The following is a 27612-nucleotide window of genomic DNA, read 5'->3' as shown; positions in this document are numbered from 1 at the left end:
ATATCTAAAAAAACAGTACCAACACACTGCTACAACTCTAAAGCAAGAACTCTCTTTTACCAAACATGGTCTCTTACAGATGGCTTACAAGGCAACAGCATCGTGCTATATTTTTTCATTTAATCGGCAAAATCAGCTTTCATGTAGACATCCTTGAGATCTAAACTGCAAACATTAAAAGTAGTACAAATAATAATGAAAAACACTCTAGGATTTGATCTTTCTATATCACTGTCACTCTGACACTTCTAGCTTTCCCCACATAGCAGAAAAGTCACTTGCATGATTTTATGTTCCCCAAATACACCACCTCTCAATAACTTTTTTTTCCCCTAATTGCTCAGCCTTCCTTACTTCTTTGCAGTCTGCAGGAAGTACTTTAATCGTAAAGAAAGCCTGAGCTCTAGCTAAGCCTTCACACTGAGCATTTTAATCAGTCAGTCTGCACAGGACATCACACTTAGTGCTTTCCTAGAACTCACTGTCAATATTTGGAAACTAAAAACATGTTTTTTACCATGCATTTAGTCATCCTTCAGGGAGGCAAGTAAACTGCTTTTTTGTATGCTGTTATGGCTTGTCATTTTTAAGCCATAAAAGCCATCCCCACATTTTACAGGAAAAAAATCATTAACTTATCAAACCTTGATGTTAGTTGGAATATAGCCCTAGCCCGGGATTTTCAAAGCAGATGAAGAAAATAGGATTCAACATTGAAAGGAAATCACGTAATTAATACTCCTAAACTATTCTGAAAATCCCAACCTTCATTTTTCTGTATCCTGAAAATGACAAACTATATACATATATGAATTTATAATACTGCTTACACTTCAGCAAAAGGCTGTAATTTGTTCTCTGTTGCAAACCAAATACCTTTAACATCAAAACAGAAGACTTTTGACTGGAAAATTATTAAATATTCAAAGTCATTTTCTGCTATAGGTTGAGTTAAACATGACTTGATTTGCATAGTGCCAGCTTCCAATTTATAAAGCTATTTGGAAGTGTTATATAAACACAAGAGAAAGTAATTTTCTCCAAGTATTTGTACAGTAATTCCTCAGACGAACAATAAGAGAAACATGTACATGTATTCATAACTGGCAGATTTACAAACATGAAACATCCCACATACTTATTACAAAAGTCATTTCAGTGACAGCTGTTACACCTACTACTGAGGGCAGTTCTAACGAACTAGAGACAGTCAAATTATTAGAGGGTAGCGAGAGGATCGTGTAGGGACTAAACTAGAAAAACAAAACTGGCTAAAACTAAAAAGGGACATGTAAGGCTTGTGCTAGCAACACAAAATGAGAATACTAGTCCCATTAGCTAATAGGAAAGCTTCTTTCATGAAAAACTCTCTAACCTTTTCTATAAAAATACCTTTCTGGTTTTTTTCAAAAAATGATAGTTATGACCAGATGTTTAACACTATTAACAACTCCAGGGTAGGAATGCAAATCAGAATACAGAAAAAAATATTGAGATGAATATGAGTCCTTCAACTAAGCATGGCACATAGAAACGCACAAAACACTGCAGAGCGGCACAAGCAACATCTGAAGCACTAGCTACAACCTAAGAGTTTATATCACTCAAAAAAATTGTTATGTGAGATTAGTATAGGGAGTCTGCACAGCTTACTAAAACACCATATTCATAAGAACAGTGCCTAGACTGACAAGTAGTCTAGGCCAACAGGAACAGAGCTGTACAGTGAACAGATGCTGTTGAGAAGCCGACATCCACACCATTCACATTTCAGGGGAGTTCTGTTTGTTTGGTGAGGTTTGGTTTTCTTGGTTTGGTTTGGTGGAGTGTGGGTTTTGTTGTTGTTGTTTCGGGGGGTGGGGGGTGGGGGGTGGTGGTGGTGTTAGTTTTGTGGGGGTTTTTGGTTTTTTGCTGGGTTTTTTTTGTTTTGTTGGATTTTTTTAAAACGCATAGCGCTAGCTCTAGTCCAAGCCCATGGATTAAATGCCCATTCACAGCTAGACAGCATTAGAGATGCTGCTGGAGCATACTTTTCAGCTTACTGTTATCCAAAAGGAATCCAGTTGGCATGCTCAGAGAGCTCCACAAAGTGAACCAAAGCACAATATGGAAACAATTGCATAATTCATTTTGAAAGTACACATCCAAACCAACACATTAGTATGGAGGCACACTGAGATAACCATTCAGGCACGGCCTAAAGTTGGAAGACATGCTGACAGAATGGCCTATGAACCTTGATAAATCAAAAGCAAGTATTTAAAATGGGAAATTAAAAGATGTTTGCAAATGAGGAAGTTCTAACACTGTTGAAAAGTAACACACACAAGAAAAAGAAGAAATTAATACTTCAGTATGTAAGGGGCCCTAACTGGCAGAATAACGGGAAAACTGCAGAAAAGGACTTAAGAATTAGTTTAACCAGGAATCAAAATATAAATAAAAAAAGTGATAGAGGAACATTAAAAGACAGACAAGCAGCCGGGAACAAATTAGGAACATTAGGAATATTATATGTACAAAGTGAACAGTATACATTCTGCTGTGATAGGCATTGGTGAAGATTCTCAGCAAGAATACTCTGCCCAGCTTGAGCATACTTCATTAAATATGCCCAGCTACTGTAGAGAATCCAGGTCAGAAATAAAGTTGCCAAGAGATTTAGAAAATTACTTATAAGTGAAGTTAGAAAAACCTGGATTTGTTTACCCAGATTAAAGAATAGTGGAAGTTTTCTTGTAGGTTAAAAAATCACAACAAATAAACAAAAAAATCATTTGCCCTTGTGTCCACTGAATACGAGTCAAAAAAAAAAAAAAAACAAAACCAAAAAACAGAGGCTTAACTTGCAGCAAAGATTTATATTACATATTAGGATATACACAGTTAACGTATGAGATTCATACTAGCACAGAAATAGCTAAGTGCTGAAAGAGGTTACCTAACAGGTTACAAAGTTTCCTTTATTACATAAATTTAGGAATATCTAAACACTCAACTAGAGATGCTGCTGTTTACAGATGGATCTCACTGTGAAAATAGAGTAGACGAGCTGTTGAGACCCATTCCAGGAACACATTTCTATAATTTCATACTTTCTGTCACAAAAATACCTTCTTGATGTTTTATTTTAGTGTGTGTATATATGTGTATGTATACATACATAGAGTATGTTTGTCTATATTTTTAATATTACTTTCAAAATTATATATTTCAAAAATATGCATGTATTTATCAGACGTTACTATTTATTAAGGAAACATCATCATTCTCAGAGAATGCAGTTTACCGCTCCTTTAGTACTTTTAAGCAGCTTTGCTTGTGCACTTATAGTGAACAGGAAGCAAGAAAGGTTTCTTTGTACTCTCCAAGTATCACCAGTATTCACTTTGGGATTTATAGTTATTACCATGCCCTTCCTAAATCTTCTATCAATGCCTACAGTTAAAGGCTTCTGAGCTTCCAAAATTCTTTATTAAACAATTAGATGTTGAAATCCAACCTAGGTCTACAAGTTAAAACACAATTATCAATTAATCTCTAAATATAGAAGGACTATTAAAGGACCAGCTGGCATTTAAATATGATGAAAGCCAACACTGTTCTTTGGCATCAGCACTAGCTGGTGTTGCTAAGCTACTGCTGCTGCCCAGACAGTTACACGCCATCAGGTATTTAATTCATGCAGACCAGTGGTCTGAAGGGGAAGAAAAAAAAGCCCCCCAAAAAGCACTCAAAATGCATTTTTATACCAGTAAAACTGGTAGACCATCTGAGTCTATGAAGTGTAATACAGCTTGTGTCCATGACCAAACGATATACAATTAGCTTTTGGTGCTATTTTAGAGTCCATGTTATCTTTACTTGCCCTGTTAATTTACTTTGGTTTGGTTCTGCTATAATGTAGGTAAGTTTTTTAATGTTATCTATCTCCATTTTTTTCCACTTTTGATGTGTGAATTTTGATTTTTATCAAATAAATGCCTTGATAAAAATCAGAAGGGGGTTGTGCTTCTGTAGGCTGGCAAACGGAAAAAAACTATCAGCAAGTATGATAATTTTTTAGGCACTTAGATTAGAGCCTATGAAAATAATGTTATTTAGTATATGATCACTGTTCAAAAAATTTCTTTTGAGTTTCTGGCAGTTTCTATGAGATTATACTAGCAGCCTTTTCCTAATTCTTTCATCACTGATCACACTTGTGATTGGCAGCTTCCAAATCCAAACCTGCATTTACTCTTTAGCCCAGGTACCACCATTATACTATGTAACAAAGGAAGTGTATTTAAAACTTGGAGGAGACTGCCAAATATCTTGCTAATCACAAACCACCTCAGTAGTGTTTCTTCACTGGCTTGATTTCATTTTTATTTAGGACATTATTTTTATGCCCTTAGCAAAGCTGTGTCATTTGGAAGTCAGCCTTTTATTTCTGTTGGTGCAGAAGGAGATAATTCTATTGGTAGAAGACAATTTTGGTGTCTACAGAATCCTATTCTTCTTTTCATCATACACTGTAAGCACAAACTTTATGACTCTGATGTTTCTTGCCTTCCTCATATAATTAAACTAGGACCATTATTAAGATCAATTACAAGTTTAATGCTTTCTGGGTTTGGTTTTTTTTTCCCCTATGGTGAATGCACCACCAATTGAAAAACTATACATGAAAAATATTTAACCATTTTTTACTATTAAACAGTCAGGAATTATCACATAGGATTCTGCAGACTTTCCTCTGATCAAAAATTTCAATGAAGGCATTAAATGATGAAAAAAAGAGCAATGGAAAAGATCATAGGTCTACAGAACATGACAGAAAGACTGTAGGTGTTTAATTTATTGATAGAAGGGACACTTGGTAGCTGCCTTCAAACATACAGAAAGGTACTGTGAGCTAGGAGCCCAGGCAACCTGAGAAAAGCATCAATTGGAAGGAGGAATTGGAGACCATTACTTCCATAGACAGAAAAGTTACTGTCAAAACCGTGATATTCTTACCTCATCAAGAATAAGCATCTTCTGGCTCTCACTAAGATTTTTCCTGAATAACTAACATCCAATTTGTAGGGAAAAAAAAAATAGCATGAGCAGTCCACTCTTGGAAAGATCAGCTGTCAGCTTACCTGTTCTGGTTTGTTCCAACATCATGTTCTAGAAATCCCCGCTATATATATTAAAAAAAAAAAAAACACAAACAAAAAAACCAAACCAACCAAAAAATCCAAAAAACACCAACCAAAAAACCCAAACAAAACCCAAACAAAAAACCAAAACCAACAACACAAAAAACCAGTAAAGAACAGTGCAGAAATTCTTTTTAAATTTAAAAGGGTTACTTCTGTATGTTTGCAGTTCCACAGGATTATCAGCTGTGAAGCTATACATCTACTAATGCTACTAATAATCCTTGATTTCAATGACAATATTCCTTGCACTATCTGCTAATGCATTCCCTAAAGCTTGCTACAGATCACTGGGTCAGTGAAACAACTAAATTCACTGTCTTTGCAACATCTCATAGTTATTTTTAAAAGATACGGGCAGGTTAGGCTAGAAAAAGTTTTAATTTCTCAGGCAAAGAAGGATCATTACAGTTCCCTCAGCACATTTGTACAACCTTGTTATCCAATGGTATGGCATATTTATAGCCTACTAAAATAACAGATCATCACTTGTCAGACGTTGAAATACAGAAGGAACAGATAGCACATTTCTTAAGAAAGTACTTTTGGGATTGAGGAGGTGTGAATCCTGTCTGAGAACACACAATTTGCTTATCTTCATCTTCCCACTCCTCAGGCATTTCAAATGGCAATTGGAGGAGCAAACATTTCTCCTAGTTAAGTGATAAAAGCATCTTTACAGACACCAAATACACTGATTTTTATACTAAAAATACATTTTATTGCCTTATACTGAAGTTATCAAAAAGTTACTGCCTGCTTCTGAGTAATCCAGTAAACCACACTTTATCGAACTATAACTTTACATTCTAAAATAGCCACGAGGTATCTTTTTTCATGCTAGAGATCCCACCTTTTCTAATACACAAGCCTACCTTTTCTTTTTCAGCCTATTCCTTGGTAATTTAGTTGCAAAAGAATGGAATCCTTTTTTGCAAATCTATGTTTGTAAAATTATAAAATCACTTTTCGTTTTCTTCAGGCTGATTTCCCAAAAAGTATTTTTTACTTCATCCAAAGTATCATTATATGTATTTATACCATCAAACCTCTCATTTCCACAAAAGCCTACTGATTAATATAATCATTGTGCATTATTGTTAATCCGCAGGCTCCTTGTGGGCATCTAATATAATTACACTGACTGTTGAATTTTCTGCTTTCAGAAAACAGAACACTTCACAAAGCATCATATTATTTTTAAGTATAGGCTTTTTACACCCTGTTCATCTTTAGCATTTTCTATGGTCTATGCTGTTAGTCAGAACTTCACATCCATCTGCTTTGTTTCATCCTGTAAGACTGCCTATACGGTAGGACTTAATATAACATTAAAACACAGAACCTATCTCTGGTTGCTCTTAAATAATAACAAGGGAAACAGATGCATGGTTGAACATCTACTTTCTAACAGGTAAGACTATAAGACTCCCTTTTGCAGCAGCTGGTGACTCACCAGATGTTGCTTATATTTTTGCCTACTTTCATCAGATGACTTCTTGCTTAAAGATTTAACTTATTGGCTGAATGGCTGAAACAGGTCACAGTTTCAGTGTTGTATTCTATAATGTTTTACCCAAAATCTTTTTGCAAAAATATACTCCTAACCTTGTTCCTGTCTACCTTCTTAAACTCTGCAGAAGAATTGTATCAATAACAGCCTAAATTATCTGTCTGAAATACTTGATCCTGAAGCACTTATACGGCAGGCAAAGGAGGTAAAAATTTCTTGGTTTAACTTCTTCGATGTGAGATAGTTAACATACTGAAGCAAGATACCAGAGGTATTTCTAGACCTTTCTGAATTAGGGAAATATTGCTCTAATTTCTAAATGAGCTAGTTTTCAAGAATTTGGACTACAGCCCGTTACTACATTTTACTAGAGCATTCAATTTGGCATCAGATTCTTTTTCCTGATTAAGTCAATTGCAGTAGATACAAGGAAATACATTGTTTGGGGACTCTCATACAGTTCCTAAACATACCTAACTATAAACAAAAAAATCTAATTAATTCTTATCTTCCGGGAGCTCTAGAGTTAAGCACATGTAGACTTATTTTTATATGGGAAAAACTCATTCTTCACAGACCTATCTTGTTTCACTGATGTTACATAAATCATAACAGACATGGACAAAGGGAAGAAATTTTCAGAATAGCAAAAAATAACCACCCCCCCAAAGATAAAAAAATTGTTTGTTCCAGAAACATTAAAGATTGAAAAGTAACTGAGACTCTCAAATTGACTCCTCTTTTGCTCATTACTTCTTATCATCTCTATTTTTCAAAATAGGTTAATTAATCAGGTAATGCGAGATAATTACTACTTGTGTAGTTTTGGAACCAAAACAGCTGATCCAGACAAACCCCAAGTTAACCCCAAACAATTCATACTGTAAGGCAAGCTTTTAAGCTGTCAGGACACAAGAAGGAACTGTCAAGTGGAAGGACATCTACAGTTTGTCTAGTGATGAATTATAGTTCCACAAGCAAAAAGTGGACTGCTTCAGAGGAAGGTTCAATGTCAGAAATAGTAAATGGTTTTGCTTCCTTCTACCTTCCTTCCAATTACTTTAGATTCACAAACCAATGAAGGATATGATTGAACACTTCAGACAATCCTCATCTAGAACTGACAGATATTGTCACTGGAGACGACTTTTCCTAATGGCTGGTTTGATGTTCAGGCTTTCAGACATTCGATTCACAGTAAGTTAGGTTAAAGGAAGATAAGCACATGGTCCATGTTAAGAAAGATGAGCACATGGTCTCTGATGGACAGCAAAATGCCATTCTGATGTTGGTTATACTTATTATCTGTATAACCCTTTATTGTTTGTACTGTCATTATTGCTTTTACAGTAAAGGTTCCTTTCCACTCAAAGGGCAAATATTAGGTACCAACAGAAATTAGTCTGTCAAATCACAGTGCGAGTTTTTTAAAAGCTCAAAGGAAAAGCTGCATTGACTATTTACACTACTTAGCTAGCTAAGATATTATTTACTGAATAAACATGAACTTCAGAAGCAGATACAAATGCTTTAGTATTGTTGCTAGTTACTGCATACTGTAATGATATTTCACAGGATCTCAAAGTACGGTCTGATGGTGAAGCTTTATTTCAAATCTTTGACCTGATTTCATGAGGAAGGAAGGGAAATTTTTAAGGGGAGGAAATTCTTTAGGCCTAGAATAATCCTTGTTACACAAGTATAAATAGGACAAGAGACAATAGGTCTTTCAAGAACTCTTTAAAAAGGCTAATGTCCCCTCTTCTACCAGAACAAGCATGAAGAATTGGGTATGTGAAGGACTTTGGTCTATGTATTAAATCTGATTCCTACCTACCATAGCAACATTACTAACATCCTTCTGGTACAATTCCTACCTTCATGCATAAAAGGCAACATGGAAAAGTTGATAACATTTTTTTGCCCAAACTGTACAATGTTATTGGGGAGAGAAAGTGCACCTGCCATCCCATCTGTCCTCTCTTCCAGTCTTGTCTTCACTATTCTCTCTCTGCACCATGCAGCAGGTTCTGCAGTAGAAGTGTCAGAGATGCGTCAGAGACATCATGTGATCCTGCTGTAAGAAATTCCTACATGTACAGACACAGTGATAATGCGGGCTCAAGGGCATGCAGACAGCTATATTACATGTATTTTTTCTTTCTTTGTTTTCAATTGTGTTTTGTGGCTGCTTTGTTCTCATTTTAGTATGTTATTTTAAGCATGAAAATTATTTATACCATTCAGATGTATTTACATAAACCTCCATTCCCTAAGTCAACTTTTTTCAAGTATCCTTTATAACCAAATATTTGCAACTAAAACTCTGAGAAATGTTCTTCTTTGATGCCCCCTTTTGCTCTTTACATGTAATTAAAATGTATTTCACATGAAATTCTATTCTGTTTAAAAGTACTGCAAAAAAAAATTCAAATCTAACACATCTTGAATTAACTTTGCTCTTTCAGAAAGCAACTGTAAAGGCAGAAAGGAGTACAAAGGCATCCATTTGGTTTAAGAGATAGGCTGATCAATACACTTTCCTGATTATTTCCATTTGCAATAGATACAATAACCTTTCAGAAACAAAACATGTACTTCTCAGCTGCCAACTTGTCTGTATAAGCAAGCAAGAGGAGGCTCAACTACTCTTCAGCTGGAGATCCCATACTTTCATTAGGAGTTTTCTAAATATATTTTTTACTTTAAGATCATGAACACCAAAACTGAAACTTCCCACAAGAATGCGTAAGTGGTCTTTTTTCACCCCCAGGAAAATTTCTATTTAAGGGGAAAAATGTAAAGAGTCAAGACAGTAGCTTGGTAGTCCAGATTGCCTGGGACATGTGAAACAGATTGAGTTCCCTTCACACCGACACAAACCCAGGACTTGAGCCTTTGCCTCCTTCACCCCTCGTGACCCATGAACACTACACTCCTAGCTGTATAGAAATGCCGCAGCATTTTATTTTTTTAGTCTGATTTATCACAAGTTTTCAAAAGGTTTTGGATTTAGCCTCTGGAAAGATAACATTTGTTTGAACCATAGCTACTTTCAATATATGACAAAACCACTTTCTACCAATGTTATTTTCAGAATAACATAGCAGTCAGTATGCTAGCCACATGTTCACAGCACTGTTTTAAGGAGTGTGTCTTAGAAAGTTCTTGATGATTGTTTACAGAATCAGAAATTGAAAACCTCCTATTTTAGTACCATCGATCAACAAATGCTTTCACTGCTATAACAAAAGAATATCATTCAATTTAACTTTTCTGCTAGAACCACAATTACTAGAATGCATAATAGTGAGATAATTACTAGTATTTATTATTGATAAATGACATTGTCCATTGGCTCTTTACTATGAATGCTGAAATAATACTTTTTGGTTTGATTTTTTTTTAAAACTAAACAGTATTCTTACTTTCTGTAGCAGGCCAAAAAATCTACCACAAATCTTAAGAATAGCTGCATTCAAAATTTCCACCTAGATGAAAACAAGTTTCTTCTCTGAAGAGTGAATGTAAAAGTGACATTATAAAGCTACATGTTTATAATGTCTCAGTGCCTCTGGATTAAGTGTGTTCAGTTTAAAACCACCTGGTTTTATCTTGCCTGGCACTGAAGGCTTATCTGAAATCTTCAGATTAAGCCATGCTCTTTTCTGCTACAAACAGTAGCAAAAACAATCTCATAAGTAAATTATATCCCTCACATGAAAATAATTCTGCTGAGATGGACTCTTTATAGGTGACAGGAATAACAAAACTGTATAGTTATCAGTGAGGACATTATTTGCTTATCCTGCAGGACATAAATTACTCATGATGATGGCATCTAGAAAGGAGGAAAGTTCATAGTCAAATCTGAAAGCAAGCTTGCAAAGTTAACAACTCTTACTTCATAAATTAGACAAAAAAGTTTAAATTGTAATGCTGTTTCAACTATCCATCTTTAAATCAAGCTGTTGTAAAGATCAGAAATTGAAAAGTTACATTCAGTTTGCCTCCTCCAAGCAAAAAATACATATTCTTCTAACTGCTTACATTTTCTCATTTTTATCTGGATACCATAACAATAACAAGCAAGTCTACCCTTGCTAGAATATCGTAAAGTTACTTTTTTTTTTTTTTAAATCACAATCTATCTGAAAACAATGTCTCATTGTAAGTGATGCAGCAGTAATTCAGAGAAGTATTTTTCATTTACTGCAACTTAGCTCAAAAGTACTCAAAATAGTCAAGACACTCAAAAGCAACACACACAGACCACTGGCATCTGGTCCTCAGAACTGGCTATTTCATTCTGCAGATCTGCATCAAATTACTAATGTGACGAGTATGGAGTAAAATTCTGCCTAGTAGAAAGTAGTAATTTGTAGGGACTTCACATCCTCTGCACAATACAGGAGCTTTCAGATTGGCCTTATGGGTTCTACCTGAATTAGCAAAGAATAAATGGAACAAGAGCAGATCTGTTTGGAAAAGAATTGATTCTTAAGAAGAGAGCATCCATACTATACACATATTGGATGGGTGACTACAGGCAAGCTCTAGTCTGGTCCCGAGACTTAGTACCTACTAGCAGTCAGCTTGCATTTTCTATGCTCTTAAGGCACATCTTTTGGTTTCATTTTATCCCCCATGAATCAAGTTTGTGTGCTCTGAGAACGCTCCACAATGTGAATGAACAGCGAGTGGGAGCACGTACATGATCAGAACTACAACACCAGTATGGATGCATCCACAGACTAACAAAAAGACAATGACAAATTGTATTGGGGAGAAGACTGAAGTTTCAAACAGCACGAGCAAGTACTTTTGAAGGAATTATGAACACACTCTTCTTACAAATCCAGATTGTAGCCTCTGATTATGCGATAGAGACTGTGATCCTGTGACTTTGCCAAAGAGGGAAGGCTTAGCTTTGGGGCATTTTGATCTCAAAATATTGCCTGCACATAAGTTATGATGCTCTAAATGTATAAATATAAATACTGCCCAATTATAAACTCCCTAGCTTTGTCACATTTGCATAGTATTCCTTTAAAGCAGTGTGGTTACTCCCATAGAGAAGAGTTAATGACCACACCATATTCTGCTGCTAGAAGAGTGTCTTTCTTTAAATACACCACTGAAATACTTACACTCCTGTAAGTTACATATTTTCAGGGAGTTTATACCTTACAGAGCCCCATTATCTGTTCTGCCCTTTGATTCCAGAAGGCACAGGAGTGAGCAGAAAAATGAATTGAGAAAGAATAGTCAATTAAGCATGATAATTCACAACTCATTCCTTCAATAAGTTGCAACATACAACTAACATGGAGGTGTAATAAGTTCAGCAGCTGCTAATGACTGGATAATTGACCTTGGAAATTCCCACTTCAACTAAGCTACTCCTCTATTCCCAAGTTTCTCAGTAGACTGTAACTGTTCCACACAGCTAGTTGTTATAAGTTCCAGGGCAGTATTTACTGTCTTTACAGCAAACGCTCATACATTTCCAGCATAAAAGAACGTTTGGAAAGGACAACCAGAATTCAGGAAAAACATTTCATTCCTAAAGAGACTGAGACATACACCCAACTTTCTACTACACATTAAAAAATAAAAAATAAAACCATTTCTTATGCTGACAACAGTAAGAAACTTACTCAAAATGTAGTATTTTTATTCTGCAGTCTGGATGCCTACAGAAAAATAAAGACTTCAGAACACAGGTAATTTATAATAATACAGGATTAAAAATTTTAAAAAGATGCTATTTCTTCCCTACAGATTGGACACACCCCCCCCCTCAATTACCTAGACAAGACACGTTGCAATATGAAGGCAAGAGGCAAGCGACAAGCCCATGCAGGTGACATTGATAATTTTTTACTAATACTGCGTACCAGCAAAATACATGCCTAGCAGGCTTCCTGAGACACAAAGTTCCAGAGAGTCGACTTCCTTCCCCAGCTTACTTACATTTCAAAGCCCTGACAAATTCACAAAGGAAAGGAAAAGCATGCCTAAGGTTTTAATAAATTCAACCCATGCAGTAGAGTCGGAAAAAACAGGGATGGTGGGCTAACTAAAGGACTCCACGGTAGTAGTAGACACAGTAATAGACAAAGTCAAAGAATCAGAGTTAGCGCAATTCTTTTACAAGTATATATAACTGGAGGTTCCACTACAGGTAAATAAAACTGTTATTGCATATTTCAATTCTTAAGCGAGGAGTTAACAGTGATCAGTCAAACATTATAGTACTGCTTTCTCAGATTTACCATCCAATCTAGCTGCTCTTACTTTGTGACTATCACACTGGCTAAAACCTACCATGAATTGTTATCCAGATCCAGTAGTCACTCATTTATTCGAAAGGAGACTGTGAATAGGCAAAAGACAAGTTAACAAATCGCTTGTAGGATTTCTGAGGTGATCCATTTCCTGGTCTTCTAAATTTCATCAATCTGAAGCAAGGAACATTGAGATAGCTGTTCTGGTGTGTGGGATGCATCGTCTTTCAGGAATGACATAAAATCTTCAACAACCATGTAGGGAAATCAGTTTCCATTTGCTCCCTGGATCCAACTCTATTTGATAATCTGCATCAGAGGTCTGGTAAGTCTCCTGAAGAGGAAAACTTTTTCAGCACAGAAATTTACCTACTCAGTTCCCAAAATAGCACTACCAACTACTTCCCAAAGAAGCCTGAAAGAATTTGAATATTTACAGATACAGAGCATTGTCTGAATCAGTAGCACAGAACAACAAATTATCCAAGATAAACTAATCATCATGGTCACGGTGTCCACAGATTTGAAATCCACCATTAGAACAATCATTTACAGAGAAGGGATCTGGTCAGATAATCTTACCCAGACAGCAAATGACCTCTCTGTGGTTACAACAGAGGTTCAAGAATGTTTCTGATGATTTATGCAAATCCTAGAAAAAAAAGAGTTTCAACTAAGAAAGTTGTAGGTTAAGCACTCAAGTTTTGTGTGATAACTGGGTGTACTCAAAACAAGCAACCCATACTGTATACTCTTATAAAGAAGCATGTAGTACACTCAAGAGTTGTGACGGACATTTTGATCAAAACTACTTGATACCCATGCTAGAGTTTCATTTATACCTACAGCAGATGGACAAGAAAGCTACCATTTAAGTCCTAGATATGAGATGATCAGCTCTGAGGCAAATAAATGATATATGTGTTAGCAGATTTTTCAAGTTCAGTATACACAATATATGTAACTCAATAGTAGCAGTAAGTTTACTTTCTCTCAAACAGCTTAGCTCTACTTTCACAATACCAGACTCTTTGTTGGCAGCAGGCTTTTCATGCAAACTAAAGCTTATTTCTCCAAGCTACAAATATCATCACGTGAGTATCTCCTTTATTTCACCTGACTATCCACAAGCAATAATGGAAAATCCCAAAATCCCAAAAGGGAAAGAAAAAGGGGAATAGAGGAAGGAAAAAAATCTGTACCTGAAATGGAGAAGAAGAGATAAACACAATTGCTTTCATTGTAATCATCTTTCTTGTAATCTCCCCTTCACTCCCGCAATGATTCTGCATAGGAACATGCTAAAACAACCTGCTGTATGTGAGGAACAGTCAGGGTCAGAGACTAGCAGAAGCTTTTGAAAGTTAACTCCTCTATGCATTGTCTGAGCGGTTTAAACCTGTTTTGTACAATGTCGCTGAAGAATACAGAAAAGGCTCTACACTCAGCTTCCTCAGTTAATAACGTAGACAAGTATATAATGTATCTCACATTTTCCCTGAGAGAGAAGTTGGGTCTGAGTTCACCTTGACAATCTCCCTATATATCTGTTTCCCTTCTCAAAGAACACAAAAAAGCATGTATGTCACGAACCTCGAAGACATACTATATGAAAGCTGCTTTTAAACCAGAGTACTTTATCTGTTTTGAACATGGGATACAGATGAAAAGAGGCAGAATTGAGAAAAAACTTAATAAAAAGGAGAGGCAGCACAAGATCTTCCAGCAACACAATACAACCGTTGTCAAATCACTATATACAAAAGAAGAGATAGCTTGTACTTTGCTGTATGTTCTTCTAAGATTTCCAGTGCCATGGTATGATTTTAAAAACCTGGGTAATCTTATGATTTAACTTCCAATTTCATTAATGCTTTCCTATACTAGAGATCACTCTAGTCTCTGAGGCTGGTAATTTTCTCAGAATGCTGGGATCAAGGCAGGGCAGGGGGAATAAACATCTAATTGCCAACTTCTAAAGTTTCAAGAAATGACTGCAGAGAGCAAGATTCGCTTTCATAGCAATGCTAACATAGCTCTATCAGGCCTGTGGCTCGCTAGTGTCCTAACACTGGTATAGTAACCATAAACATTAAGCACACTTAGTTGAAGCGTTACAATCAATCTGGGCATGTACAAAGCCTGTAAATTACAAATTGCTGTATGTTTTGGATTCTAAAGGGCAAAGAGTAAAGAAATATTTTCTCATATTCAAGCTATCTATGGACCCATAGGAGAGACAAAGAACCTTGTCACTGCTTATACTTTTGGGAAAAGTTTCGGTGGTCCACCAGAACAGCCTAATTTTGAGAGCTACTCTTCCATGATCAAAATTAGGCTAATAATCAGTTCTTCATGTTCTTAAAAGGATCAAAGACACTTATGTTCACATACCTTATATGAAAAAGCATATACTTTTACCCAACTGAGAGAGTGCGAAGATGAAATTGCCATGCGTCTGAATGAAAGACTGCAATGGGAACAAACTGCCTAGCATTTCACCACACAGTTTGTAAGACCTTGCCAATGATTTCTGTCTATGCAGAGAATTAATCAGTGCCTGCCCATCTTCCCTGGTGCTCAGTGTGAGGTTGACTCTCATTAATTACCTTAAAATGTCTTAATACAAAATATATGAAAATATTTTTTCTCTTCCTAATAAGATGCTATAAACGATAAGATAAAGCAAAATGGTTTAATTTATGGGATGATGCTTAAATAAGCTCCGAATTCTTCAAAGTTTTATAAAAATTATAGTGTCTTGTTCTTTAAATAAGCTCTTGCTGGTACAGTCACTTGATTTAACTCCAAAAAGAAAGCGAGAAATCAGAACCTTTCCTTGCATTTGATTAGAGAACTTTCTGTGAGGAGTGCAACATGTAGTCCGTTCTTTTTTTTTTTTTAATCAGCTAAAATGTTACAAATGTTGGGAAATTACTTTCAAAAACATTTAAAAGATTCTTAGCAAATTTTTGGAGCCTTCATCTACGTTGACAGAGCGGTTGGTGTCAAAATATGCTTAAAAGTGCCAATGCCTACTCTGTTTTAGGATGTGCATTCCTAATGAGTAAAACAGTATATCACAACCCCCTCAAAAAAAAAAAAAAAAAAAGGTTTAGAATTGCTACTTGACCATTAAGCAACTCAGCTATTTACTTCCAATGGCAGTGGGGGCGGGGGGAGGAAAGTAGTTTGAAGGGAGTCAATATTTATGCCTGATTTTGGCACCAGGTAAAGACAGAAAGGATACTTACACTATTTTTCTCTCATGTCACTTAACTCACCTTTAGTTATTTCTTTAATTGTATTTTCTAGAGGCAAGCTAAAAACATTCACTCTTCCACAGAAATATTTTTCAGCTGTGAGTAATGATATACCTAGTTTTTGTTGAACTCACTAAATACCTCAAAAGGCTTTTAGAAAAGGCTGTGTAAGCAACTAACTTGGCCTCAGAAAGGTCTTTAGGGCTCACCATATTTGAAGACTGCTCTATTTTTACCTTATTTCTTGAGACTTAAGGAGATCAGGAAGAAAGTGTGATTCTTCTCGTGCTCTGATAGATCATTTATAAGGTAGAATTATTTTTTCAAAAGGTAAGCTCTTAATTTAGGAAACAACGTATACCTGCCTTATTCTGATCACATCAGACAATAAGGCCTTCTAGTCAACAGTCTTCCAACACTTTCCCTGTGCCTTCTACCAATTCACACCACAGGCTGGAACCGTGGCTTTCTTCTCTATAATGAGCAAGTAACATTCACGAAATCTAATTGGAAAACATACTTTTCTATGGGTTACATCACACTGTGAGAGGAGTAGAAGGCAGCCACAATCAGAAAAACAGCGTATTTTAGAGCATACTGATAACCCTCAAAAGTTTCTTTTCACAAAGATTTCAGGAGCAGGGGAAGAAAGGTATTATTGAAAAAGTTGTGCTTACTGGAATACATAATCAGTTGTGCACATTCCTGCTTGGTCTGCCAAGATAAGAAACCAAGTCTGCCTAAGCTGTGTTGTTTTAGTAGCACATTAATATGTAAGCAGCCAGATTCTTAATTTAAAATTCACACCTCATCACAATGAATAGTTACATATTAGCTCGCAGAGATTCAAACTCAAAAGAATGATTATTATAATATCAAGGCTACTAGTGTAAACTGATGTTTCTTTTCAAGATTACAAAAAATCCTGGTGAAATCAAGAAAAATATCAAAATAATTAATCCAAAACTACTCTTCTGCTCTGAAAGACTCAAAAAAATTATTGAGTAATGTGCTGCATAAGAGCATATTAAACAGTTATTTTTTAAATTACACCATTTCTGCCACATGCTGAATAACCCAAATCATTTATCTAACAGTTCTGGTTTCTAACAAGCACTGTTAAAGCCGAAAACTCTCTGGTCCGTTAAAAAGAGCTGAAAAGACATACTTGAAACCAATAACGCATTAAATTAAATGGAGCGAATCTTCACCAATAATACAGAGTCTGTTACTAGTGCCCTCAGAAATGTCTAATTCTTCATAACTGTCAGGTCCCATTTCACTGCTTATGAGAGAAACTTCCATAAACCAGTATTATACAAATGCATCCGTGTGTGCATTGCACCCATACACACACGCAAACACTGATAATAAGCACTGAGTGAAGCCACCTGAGTAAAGAAAAGTATCAACTTTTTTTTTAACTTATGCTAGCAGGATGCAATGGAAAGTCAACAAGAAAATCATAGAGGAGTCAGGAGGACCCAGATTTGGGCATTTGCGTTCAGAACAAACAAGCTTTTCCCTCAGATACCCAGTCCCGTGGGACCAACAGCCTCTCCCAAGGAGTTGGTCCCAGCCTCTCTCGCGGTAGGACTTTTGGGTGCCCTGAAGCCATGGGCCCTTCCAGCTCTCCTGGTGCACCCGCACTCTCCTCAGCAGAGGGGTCTTCCACGCTGTGTGTGTACCTCAAGACCTGCTCCTGCTGTGCTCCTCTCGTTTTATTACCTTCAGCACAACGTAGCTCCTGGCTGAACTGCATCCGAGCACAACCCTGCGCCGAGACCTTGAGAAACGGCCGTACCTCAAGGTGAAGTCTCGGGCAGCGTCGAAGTCAGAGCCGACACAAAAAATGCCAGGGGCCGCAGGAGCAGCCCGAGAAACAGAGACCAACTGCTGAGGCAACGCCAAAGGTTAATTTGTTATCCCAACTTTCAGCCGACGCTGCTGATAAAACGCCAAACCACCCTGGCTAACCCTTCCAAAGGAAGGAACGAAGTGCCCTCACACCGCTGCCAGGCTCAGGCACCGGCCGGGGCGGAGGAAGCACCAAACCCGCAGTGAACGCGGCGCGTCCGAACCAGCATTTCTCACCTGACCGCCCCGCTGCAGGGTGGCCCCGCGCCCACACGCGGAGGTAAGGAGCCTCACCCGCCGGCCCCGCTCCTCAGGACCGCCCGGGGGGCGAGGGACGAGGCCCGAAAGCGCCGCTGCCGCCGCCCGCGTCCCACCTGCAGGCGCGGACTCGCAGCCCTGAGGCGCTGTGGCGGCCCCGCGGCGACGGCCGGGCCCGGCTAACGGCTGCGGGGGCGCGTGGCTGCGCCCCCCCGCCCCCCTTCCCGCGCGCCCCTGACTCACCGAGAAGCCGGCCCAGAAGGGGCAGGAGTGGCGGACGCGGGCCGAGGTGGTGAGCGCCAGGGCGGCGAAGCTGACGGCCACGATGAGGCAGCCGAGCACCATCTGCGTGACCCCCAGGGCCAGCATGGCCCGCGAGCGGGCGCGGTGCTCGCGCAAGCGGGACAGGCTGCGGGACAGCGCGGTGGGGCTGAGGGAGCGCGCCCCGCCGGGGGGCCGCGCCGCCCCGCCGCCGCCCACCGGCATCCTCCGCCGGGCCCCTCACGGCGCGGCCGCGCGGCGCCGCCTCCTCCTGCCCCCCGCGCCCGGCGGGGAGGGCGCGCTCCGCGGGGCAGCCGGGCGCGGGCGCTGCAGGGCGGCGGGCAGCCGCGGCGCATGGAGGAGGCGCTGCCCCGCCGCCCGGGGCGGCCCGCGCGCCCCCGGCCGGAGAGCGGCAGCCGGCGGGCAGGGCAGGGCAGGGCAGGGCGGGAGAGGGGCAGCCGCCACCGCCGCCTCCTCTCCCCGCTGCAGGCGCGGGGGGGGGGGGGGTGGGTGCTGCGGGGCTACGGCGCGCAGCGCGCGGGGGCGGCTCGCCCGCAGCCGCCAGCGGGGGCGGCCCCGGCTCCGGCCCAGCCTCGGCGCCGCTGGCTGGGCGCACGCACGGGGAGAACCGGAGCCCCGCTCTCCGGTCCGCCGCGGCTCCCGTCTCTCCCGCGGAGGGAGGAGGGGAGGGGGAGAGGCAGGGAGGGGAAGGGGGAAGGGTTGTTTACGGCCAATGGCGGGCGGAGGCAGCGGCAGGAGGATCAGCGGCGGCTGCCGGCGGCCCTGCGGGGAGAGCGGCGTGTGCGAGGCGAGCACTCGGCGGCGGGGCCCGGCCCGGCCCGCCCCCAGCACCGGGGGAGCGCCGAGCCGCGGCGTGCGGAGGCGGCGGTAGCCTGCATCTGCCCGCCTGCCGCCGGCCTCGGGGCCGGGCTCCTGTGCGCCAGGCCCCTGAGGGAAACCTCTCTCCCACCTGGGCTTTGTGCAGCAGGGGCACCTGGCAGCCCCCGCCCCTTGCGCTGTGTGTTAGCGTCCGGCGGTGGAGGAAGGGAAGAGTTACTGCTTAGTGCTGCGCAAAAGGCACATACTCAGGGTTATTTTAACCCTTTTTTTTTTTTTTTTTTACCCCCCAGCGAACTACAACCAAGCCTCCGCTTGCAGCATCCTTGCTACCAGAAATATAAAAGCCGCCGAAGAAGCATCTATTTATGAAAACTTCCCTGTCCTGCTGCTGCTCCTGACAACAGTGCCCAGCACGGTAAGGCTACCCAGAACACCCGAAGCACATTTCAAAGCCAGTTTTCTGCAGGAGGGAAATCACAGTGATAACCTATTGCCTGCAAACACCTAGGCCTACCTATGAAAAACACACCAGCAGAAACCAAAACCAAGAACACAATCTCACTATATAGCTGTATAGTTTAGGTAGTAAAACTATTCCAAGGTTAATGTGCTTGTAGCACCATAATTTGCTATAGCAGTATAATTTCTTTTATAGAGGAATTGGTGTGTGTGTAATACTGCGATCTTAGTACCAAAAAAAAAAATCTCACACACCATATGTAAACCAGGCTTAAATCTTTGTTCATGAGGTCCTTTCTCTTTTCTTTCAAGAACTCTTCTTTGCATAAAATAGTTTGTTTCGTGGGGAGATGGTAGTGGAAAAGTGTGCCTTGAGAGGAAGTCTATAAAGATTAAGTCCCCTCTTTTTCATAAAACATTCAGATATTTCACTGTAACAGAAGGAAAAAAAAAAAGCTTCCAGCTTTTAACTGAAATCACTGTCTGTGCCACAAAACAGGTTAGGATAGCAGATGATAGTGCTGTCACCCCAACGTGGCTAAAATACTGCTCTAGCACATGTGCAAGTAATATTTTAATCAGATCCAAAAAGCACCTGACAGAACTCTACACTGAAGAGACAGCTGTTTTGCTACAAGTTTTTATTCTAATGCAGAATAGTACTAAATTAATACTACTGGTAATCAACAGAAGAGTTAGCTTACGTCTTAGTTTCTCAGACTGGGCATGAGCAGAATGGGAGTCAGTTAGAAACAAACCACCACCACACACATCCCCTTGGCCCAATGCTTAGCCTCGACGGATATTCCTGAATTGATTGCTGGCACAGGAATGCTACATCCCATCTGAAAGCCCAGGTGGAACAGCTAGATGAAGGAGAGTGGCAATGTATGGTAATAGATAACTGATTTTTTGTTCATATCGGTTCACACTAAAACTAACTTCCACTTGTTTTTATCAAGTAGAGCTGTTTGCTGTCCGACATTGGAAACATTACTTCAGAAGACACCTTCCAAAGTCAGGTAAGAGTCCGTGTTACAATATTCTGCCAAACAGAGTGAAAGGGGCTAGCAAAAAGAAACAAAACAAAACCCAGAACCAAACTAAACCTGTGCAGTCTTCATGATTAAGCAGCTCATTCCCTGACTGGCCAAAAATGCTTAAGGCTATTCAACAGCAGGACAATTAGAAACCTTATAAAGAATAAATGCATTTAAACCTCTATCTGGGTGCTCTCATTTGGGAGTAAGATGGCCATAGGGCTTGGGGAAATTAGGACACATTCACTGGGGTGTGAATTTACATCTCACTAACTCCCTGTGCTGATATGATTGTATGCATTAAGTACAAAGCAATTTACTTTCATTTCCAAGGACTTTCTAACTGGCAGATACAAAAAAAATCAACATTTGTGGGCAGTCCAGAGAAGGATCTGAAATTGCAAGTCCACATGCTCCTCCGCTGTCAGGGAACTTCACATGTCAGTAAACTCTCAGGTAATTAATGTGTGCACTGCCTTAGCAAACTAAGGCTACCAGAAAACAACAACTATTTTGGCTTCCAGCAGGAATCCACAGGACTTCAGATCACATCTTGTTCACTCTTAATTTTCCTGAGCATTCAGGTGTAGATAGATATTGTTCAAGATCTGAATTAGCTCTGGATACACTTCTTAGCTTTCTCTGAAGGCTCTCAGTTGCTGGATTTGTTTGAGAATGATTTGAGAGCAATTTAGGAAGTATTACTGTCCCTAACTTTAAATGAAGTTATTTTACTGAAGAGATTTTTTTTTTTTTTTTTAAATACTTTCATTGGTATTTTTCAATGCCACATCATTGAGTGTAGCTTAAAGTGGGATGCAGTACTGAAATTTCTTCCAGAACTGTAGAAACAAAAGCTTTGTGGTAGCCCTGTTTATATTTGAGCACTATAATATACTAATTTTTAATTTAACAAAAAATTTGATCATTTCCTGAAGGCAGCCAGAAGGGCACTACCTATCAAACCTTACTACTAGCCTATTAAAAAACATCAAAACTCAGAAGCCAGCAGGATAATGATCCCACTTCTATGGTAATTGTCTCATTACTGTCAGTCTTTACTGGCTCCCAACCAGTTCAGAAAGCAGCTTCATGCTTCATACTAGGAACTATATTGGTGCATTGAAGTTTCTATTTATTCTACCTCACTTCCAACTTCAGTGAATTTCATGCATCTTTATCTCTGCAATTGTTATTTGAAATTAAGTAAATGACATTTTCAAGTATGACAGAAATGGAAAACAAGCAAAAAGAAGTAAATTCATAGTTACAGTAAGCCTCGCTTACCAATTAACGTAGATAAGGAAACTGTTAAGAAGGTGCCCTACAGGGTATAGATACTGAAAATACATCCAAGGGCCCTGCCACTGTCACTTATCCATAGCATGTCTCAAATTTGCATATTTTACATTATTTAATTATTTTAAGTAACTCTTCTTTCTCTTTCTGTGTATATATAGCTCTAAAGACTTAATAAGCACTAGCGATTCAGGGTGTTCCATACAGTGTACATTCTAAAGATTAGTGGAAATTGGTCAAATTAGGTAGTATCGCTGCCAAAAGATAAAATATATAATTTATATATATCTACACATACACACAAAATGAGAAAAACCCACAAAACGTAAAATACCTCCTTCCACATCCAACCTTCATAACGCATATCTTGATATCTTGACTTTAAGATAAAATATTTTTATTATTCTAATATTTAGCAAGTAATTTGTCAGCCATTCAGATGCTGGGTCCTTACGACACCAGCAGTAGTAATTCTGCTTCCTGTGTCTATCCTGTTCATTCCTCAGAGGGAATCTGGTATCAAGACCACAACAGCCAGGATGAATTCAAATGAAGGACAGCATTATTTCTTGGCACGCATCTTGAAAATTAATTATCCTTTTCCATGGATACACTTCAACCTGTTCTGAAAATAACTTGTAAGACACTCCAACTTACTTTATGTCAGATTACCAGGAACCATACCCAACATACTCAATTTTTACAAGAGTAGTGAAATTGGTTTATGGATACAAGCACCTAGACAAAAAATCTGTATCATTGCCAAAACCAAAGAGCAATATATTCTCACAAGCCAACTTTTAAGCATATAACGACATTTTCAAAGGCAACAGAAGCTGTATTTCAGTAAATTAAAAAAGAAGTTTGCATTTCCTCGCACTCGGCAATCAATCTTCCTTAAGTTTATCTTCCAAAAAGTTGTGCTGGGCAAGGAGAGAAAGGAGGGCAAGACAGCAAATAATAATGACGGCTTTATCTATATAAAACATTCAGTTGTAATCAGCATCTTGCAGGAAGTATCCTGCTTTACCAGCTTTGTAATTTGAAAATAAGAAAAAAAAAAATCCTGCTAGCAGATACTAAAACGTGTCAAAGACAGTGAGACAATACGTGCAAGTGCCCACCCATATAAAAGAGGATCATAGGGTTAAGTCTGCAGACTTTAACCTTTCCAGCGGCACTGCTGTCTTTGGTGTTACTTTGCTTCCTGATGAATCAACATTTGTCTTGAAATAGGACGACTGTCTCTGATGACTTGTAGCTAAGCAATGAACCTCTAAAAAAAAAATCATTTCCCCCCATACTTTTATACTAATAAAAGTATACTCCCCCTACTTTTATACTAATAAAAGCATCCATTGTGTTTTTACAGACAAGTTTTCACTTTGCAAATCATACATACAATGTCACTACTAGTCCCATCTTTTACAGCATTTTTCTGTGGAAGTGAATGACTGAAGAGTTCACAAAGCACACCGATTCTGTGTACAGAAATGTTATGAATAAAAACATACAAAGAATACCGTGAAGATCATCAGATTTTGACTAAGCCCTACTTCTGTGCTTGAAACTTAAGTGCCTATTTATGAAAGTTTTTTAAAAGGATATGTTAAAAATCAACAGCATCTACCTCGCAATCATCAAGAGCCCTGTAATAAACCAATGGCTAGACCAAGTCTGTTTTCAAGAGGTAACACCGATAAAGAGGACTGTCACATCTCCACTTGTAGGCTGCAGAATGCTGCCCTTGGAGGGTGATTGCGCACAGAGGAACAATCCTCTCGCTTGTCTGTTTAAGGACTTGGATCCCTGAACTTTCCAGTTATTTTCTGCACTATCTTGTACCTGTGTATTGGTCTGTTACCCTGAACAGACAGACCTGAAGGAGACAATAGAGAAGTAACTGCCATTACTTTACACCCACTGTTATTGTTCTGTCTTCTCATGTTTTTACACAGAGGATAATCACAGATTAGTTGGTTTTACAAAAATAGCATCCTGTAACAGCATAATTTAAGCATATATAAAACCATAGGATTTACTTCCATATGTAAGCCAAAGGGGTTTTAAACAGGAAAGCTTTGCAGATAAAAGTGAAAGAAACCTCAATTTCCATGCTTTAATCTGAAAATAGTCTGGGTCTCTTCTTCAGAAATACCTATCTTGGAATTACTTCCTCCATGTGATTGGCTGCCCTGATGAATGTCCTGGAGTGCTAAAGACACTACTGAAATCAAGATAATTGCCCTGCATTTTATGACTGCTTGAAAGTTGAAATTGGGTACGTGTCTTGGATCTGAAAAGCAGATTGCCCTGTGGTTTTACAAAAAGCAAGCTAGAACTCAGACTTTTTTTTTTTTTTCCTCTTTAAAAACGAGACACATTTCTTTCCCAGAAGATCACCCCTGGCAGAAAATGTAATCATTCTGCAAAAATAAAAAGAAATTACATAAAATGAAGTACCACCTGGTATTTTCTGTTCAAGAATTAGCAAAAATTAGCAAAACTATTCTTAATCAGGAGTTTTGTCTAAGAAATTAAAACAAGAAAAAATATATATCCAATATCATACAAGAAGTTTTGGACAGAAGTTTGTTTGGTGCATTAAACCATACTACTTTTCTTCTATAAAACTTTAAAATGTGCAACACTTCTGTATATACATAACTGGTAGTAGTGATCAGATTCCTCACTGATCCCATTGCCAAAAGTAAAAAAATGTGGTAATGCAGAATTAGCTACTTCATACTCCCTCTTAAAATGATTGGACTTTACAGGGCAAGAGTCTATTGGATTATTTTCTGCTGTAGAAATTAAGTAGCTGAAAGTCCCAAATAAAACTTACCATGATCACTTTTAATAGTGCACAATATCAACATTTCATTAAGAATTACATCTGGATTTTAGTGGCTTAGCTGAAAAATCATTTTAAGCATTTGCAAGTAGGTTTTTATTTCCTTTACTGAAAGAAAAATGGTAGTTACTTTTTACAGATAATAGAAGTTAAAGACTTAGTTTGCTGAGAAAACATCTCAAAACTTATGATTCAAGAAATAAAACTTTCAAGAAATTAATTTGTTTGATTTACAGGTAAGTGATTTAAAGTGTTTAGAATTAAAAAAAAAACCCAACACACCAAACAAAAACCAAAACAAAAAAAAAACCCAAAAAACAAAATATCAATAGACCCTCCCCTACGTATCTTGCTGAGATTGTGGATTTTCTGGTAAAGGACATGGAATCAGAAATTAATCTGCTTGTGGGGACCTACCTATTCTTCTTACACGTACAGGTTACTGGAAAGATAAAGGGAAAAAACTAACAGATTTCTAATTGCTACCAAGTAAAAATCATCAAAATATTAGGAAAAACTTTCCAAGTCTTGTCTTTATTGATTTTTCCTTTTACGCAGGCTTTTCTGTTGATAAAAGTCCCAGTTTTATTGGTTCTATCACAACTATTTGGTAATGGGACCTGCCAAAAAATAAAGCAGCAATAACTCTGATGCTTAAATCCCAAATTAACCAAAAGGTATGGTACGAAAGACAAGAAACACTCTCTTATTTAGCTGGACAGATACACTTTCTAGAAAGTAGCTTATTAAAAGCACACAGTCTTTCTAGTCATCATCTGTAGATGAGTAAAGTTTTAAACACAGGGCAAAAGGATTTTTCTTGGAGAACCAGAAATTAGTGTTTGGTGGCTGAGACATTCCAGTTTTATTCAGAGACATAGGGTAGGTAATCTAAAGTTAAAGGCCAGCTGAGCTGCTCATACCGATTTAGTTAGAGCTCACACTAGGTGAACACAGCTTTTTCTAGTTTAGATAGTTGAAGTAATCAGAAAGACTACTCAGCATAGAAACTCAGGTGAGCTGAAGTTAAGGATTGATTAAAATAACTTTGGCTTTTAGAGGAAATGATAATTCATACAGGACATCTATTTCATATGAAGTTGCCACTGAGATTTATTAAATCAGTCTCCAACATATTGGATCATTTTCTCAAGATTTTTCTTTATGAAATGCAGCTGAAAATCAGAAGGCAAAATTGGCTGTCTGTATGTATCTGAAACACATTGAAATTAGTCAGGAGTCATAGTTTAGTATTTTATGTAATGACTGACCATACATAATTAGACACACTATAGCAGTTTGGCCAGGTATGACAGGGTTAAACTGTATACTAACATACAAAAAAAAATTGTATGAAGAAGAAACAACTCAGAAAAGTCACATAGTTTTGTCACATTTGTGGAAAACTTGCATGTGTAAGTGAGAACAGCCCTCAGGCAACCTTAAACTTCTACAGCTAGCAATTACACAGCAAATCACTCACTGACCTTGGCAATACTCTCAGGGTTAGACTGTAATATAGAGACTTTCTTAAATGATATCTCAAATCTATTTGCCACAGGAAGTTTTCTTTCATAACAAAAGGCTTCAACTTTGATTTCGAAGGCAGGCAAACTTGCTTCACAGTATTATCCACCTACCCACACCTAATACAGCTGCAATGTACTTGCAGTTTCGAAACAGGTCTGTCTTAAACTCATCCTCCTCCTTTGGAGACTAAATGACCTAAAGTAGAAGCAACCTTGTGATGACACTGAAGTCCCTACCGCTTTGTCCCCTTGCTCCAGACAGAGAAACAGCAGGACTAGATTGCAAGCAGAAACCTGCAGATACCGGTATAGCATTTTTTATTTTAATTCATAGCCTCTTCTCCAATCTAGTATTTTCCACCAGCACAGGTGTACTTCCACTAACACTTACATATTCACCTTCCTTTCCTTTTTGCTTACCTAGCCCCCATGATCCTCTGCATTTCTCTAATCTTCCTGAATACCTCTAGCCTTCCCCAAGTAACTCCAAATAAAGTGTTCGATATTGGGTTTTCAGAGCAACAAGTGAGGAAAATGACATCATTGTCTGGAAATCTATACTTGCAGAGCACACTAGAAGTTTTGTTAGGCTATTACAACCTTCTTGCTCTTTTTTTTTTTGTCAAGTCCATTTTGAAAGCAGAAGACTTCAAGAAAGAAAGTCGTGCTGCCATTTGTTTATTTGAGCATCATACACTACTATAGCACGGATTTGTTGTAACCATTGATGAAATACAGGATGTATTTAGGATCAAACACAGAAAAAAGCTTCCCTCATAAAACAATCTTTATTATTCCAAGCTAGCAAGTCTTTACAAACCATATAAGCAATGTGAGGAATTTCTTGCTACAGGGAGTTAGGTGTTAGAGCTAGGAGTCAAGAAACCGAGACTGAGATTAGCGGTGCTTGGCTTCCGTTTGCATTTTTTATGAACTCATACTTGGTCATGTCTATCATAT

General features: G+C 38.7%; 1 protein-coding gene across 1 annotated transcript in view; it reads right to left on the bottom strand.

Annotated features, from left to right (window-relative positions):
- The window catches only part of ENTREP2 (endosomal transmembrane epsin interactor 2), a 153601-nt gene extending 134762 nt beyond the window's left edge, over positions 1-18839 (bottom strand). Inside the window, exon 1 of the mRNA XM_075160260.1 lies at positions 18614-18839. Coding sequence (XP_075016361.1) covers positions 18614-18739 — 126 coding nt within the window. The 5' untranslated portion in view covers positions 18740-18839. The remainder of the gene's footprint in view (positions 1-18613) is intronic.
- Between the last annotated feature and the right edge of the window lie 8773 nt (positions 18840-27612).

The sequence above is a fragment of the Calonectris borealis genome, chromosome 11 (genome assembly GCF_964195595.1).
Source record: "Calonectris borealis chromosome 11, bCalBor7.hap1.2, whole genome shotgun sequence".
Classification (NCBI taxonomy): Eukaryota; Metazoa; Chordata; class Aves; order Procellariiformes; family Procellariidae; genus Calonectris; species Calonectris borealis.
This window is presented reverse-complemented; position numbering and strand designations above follow the sequence as displayed.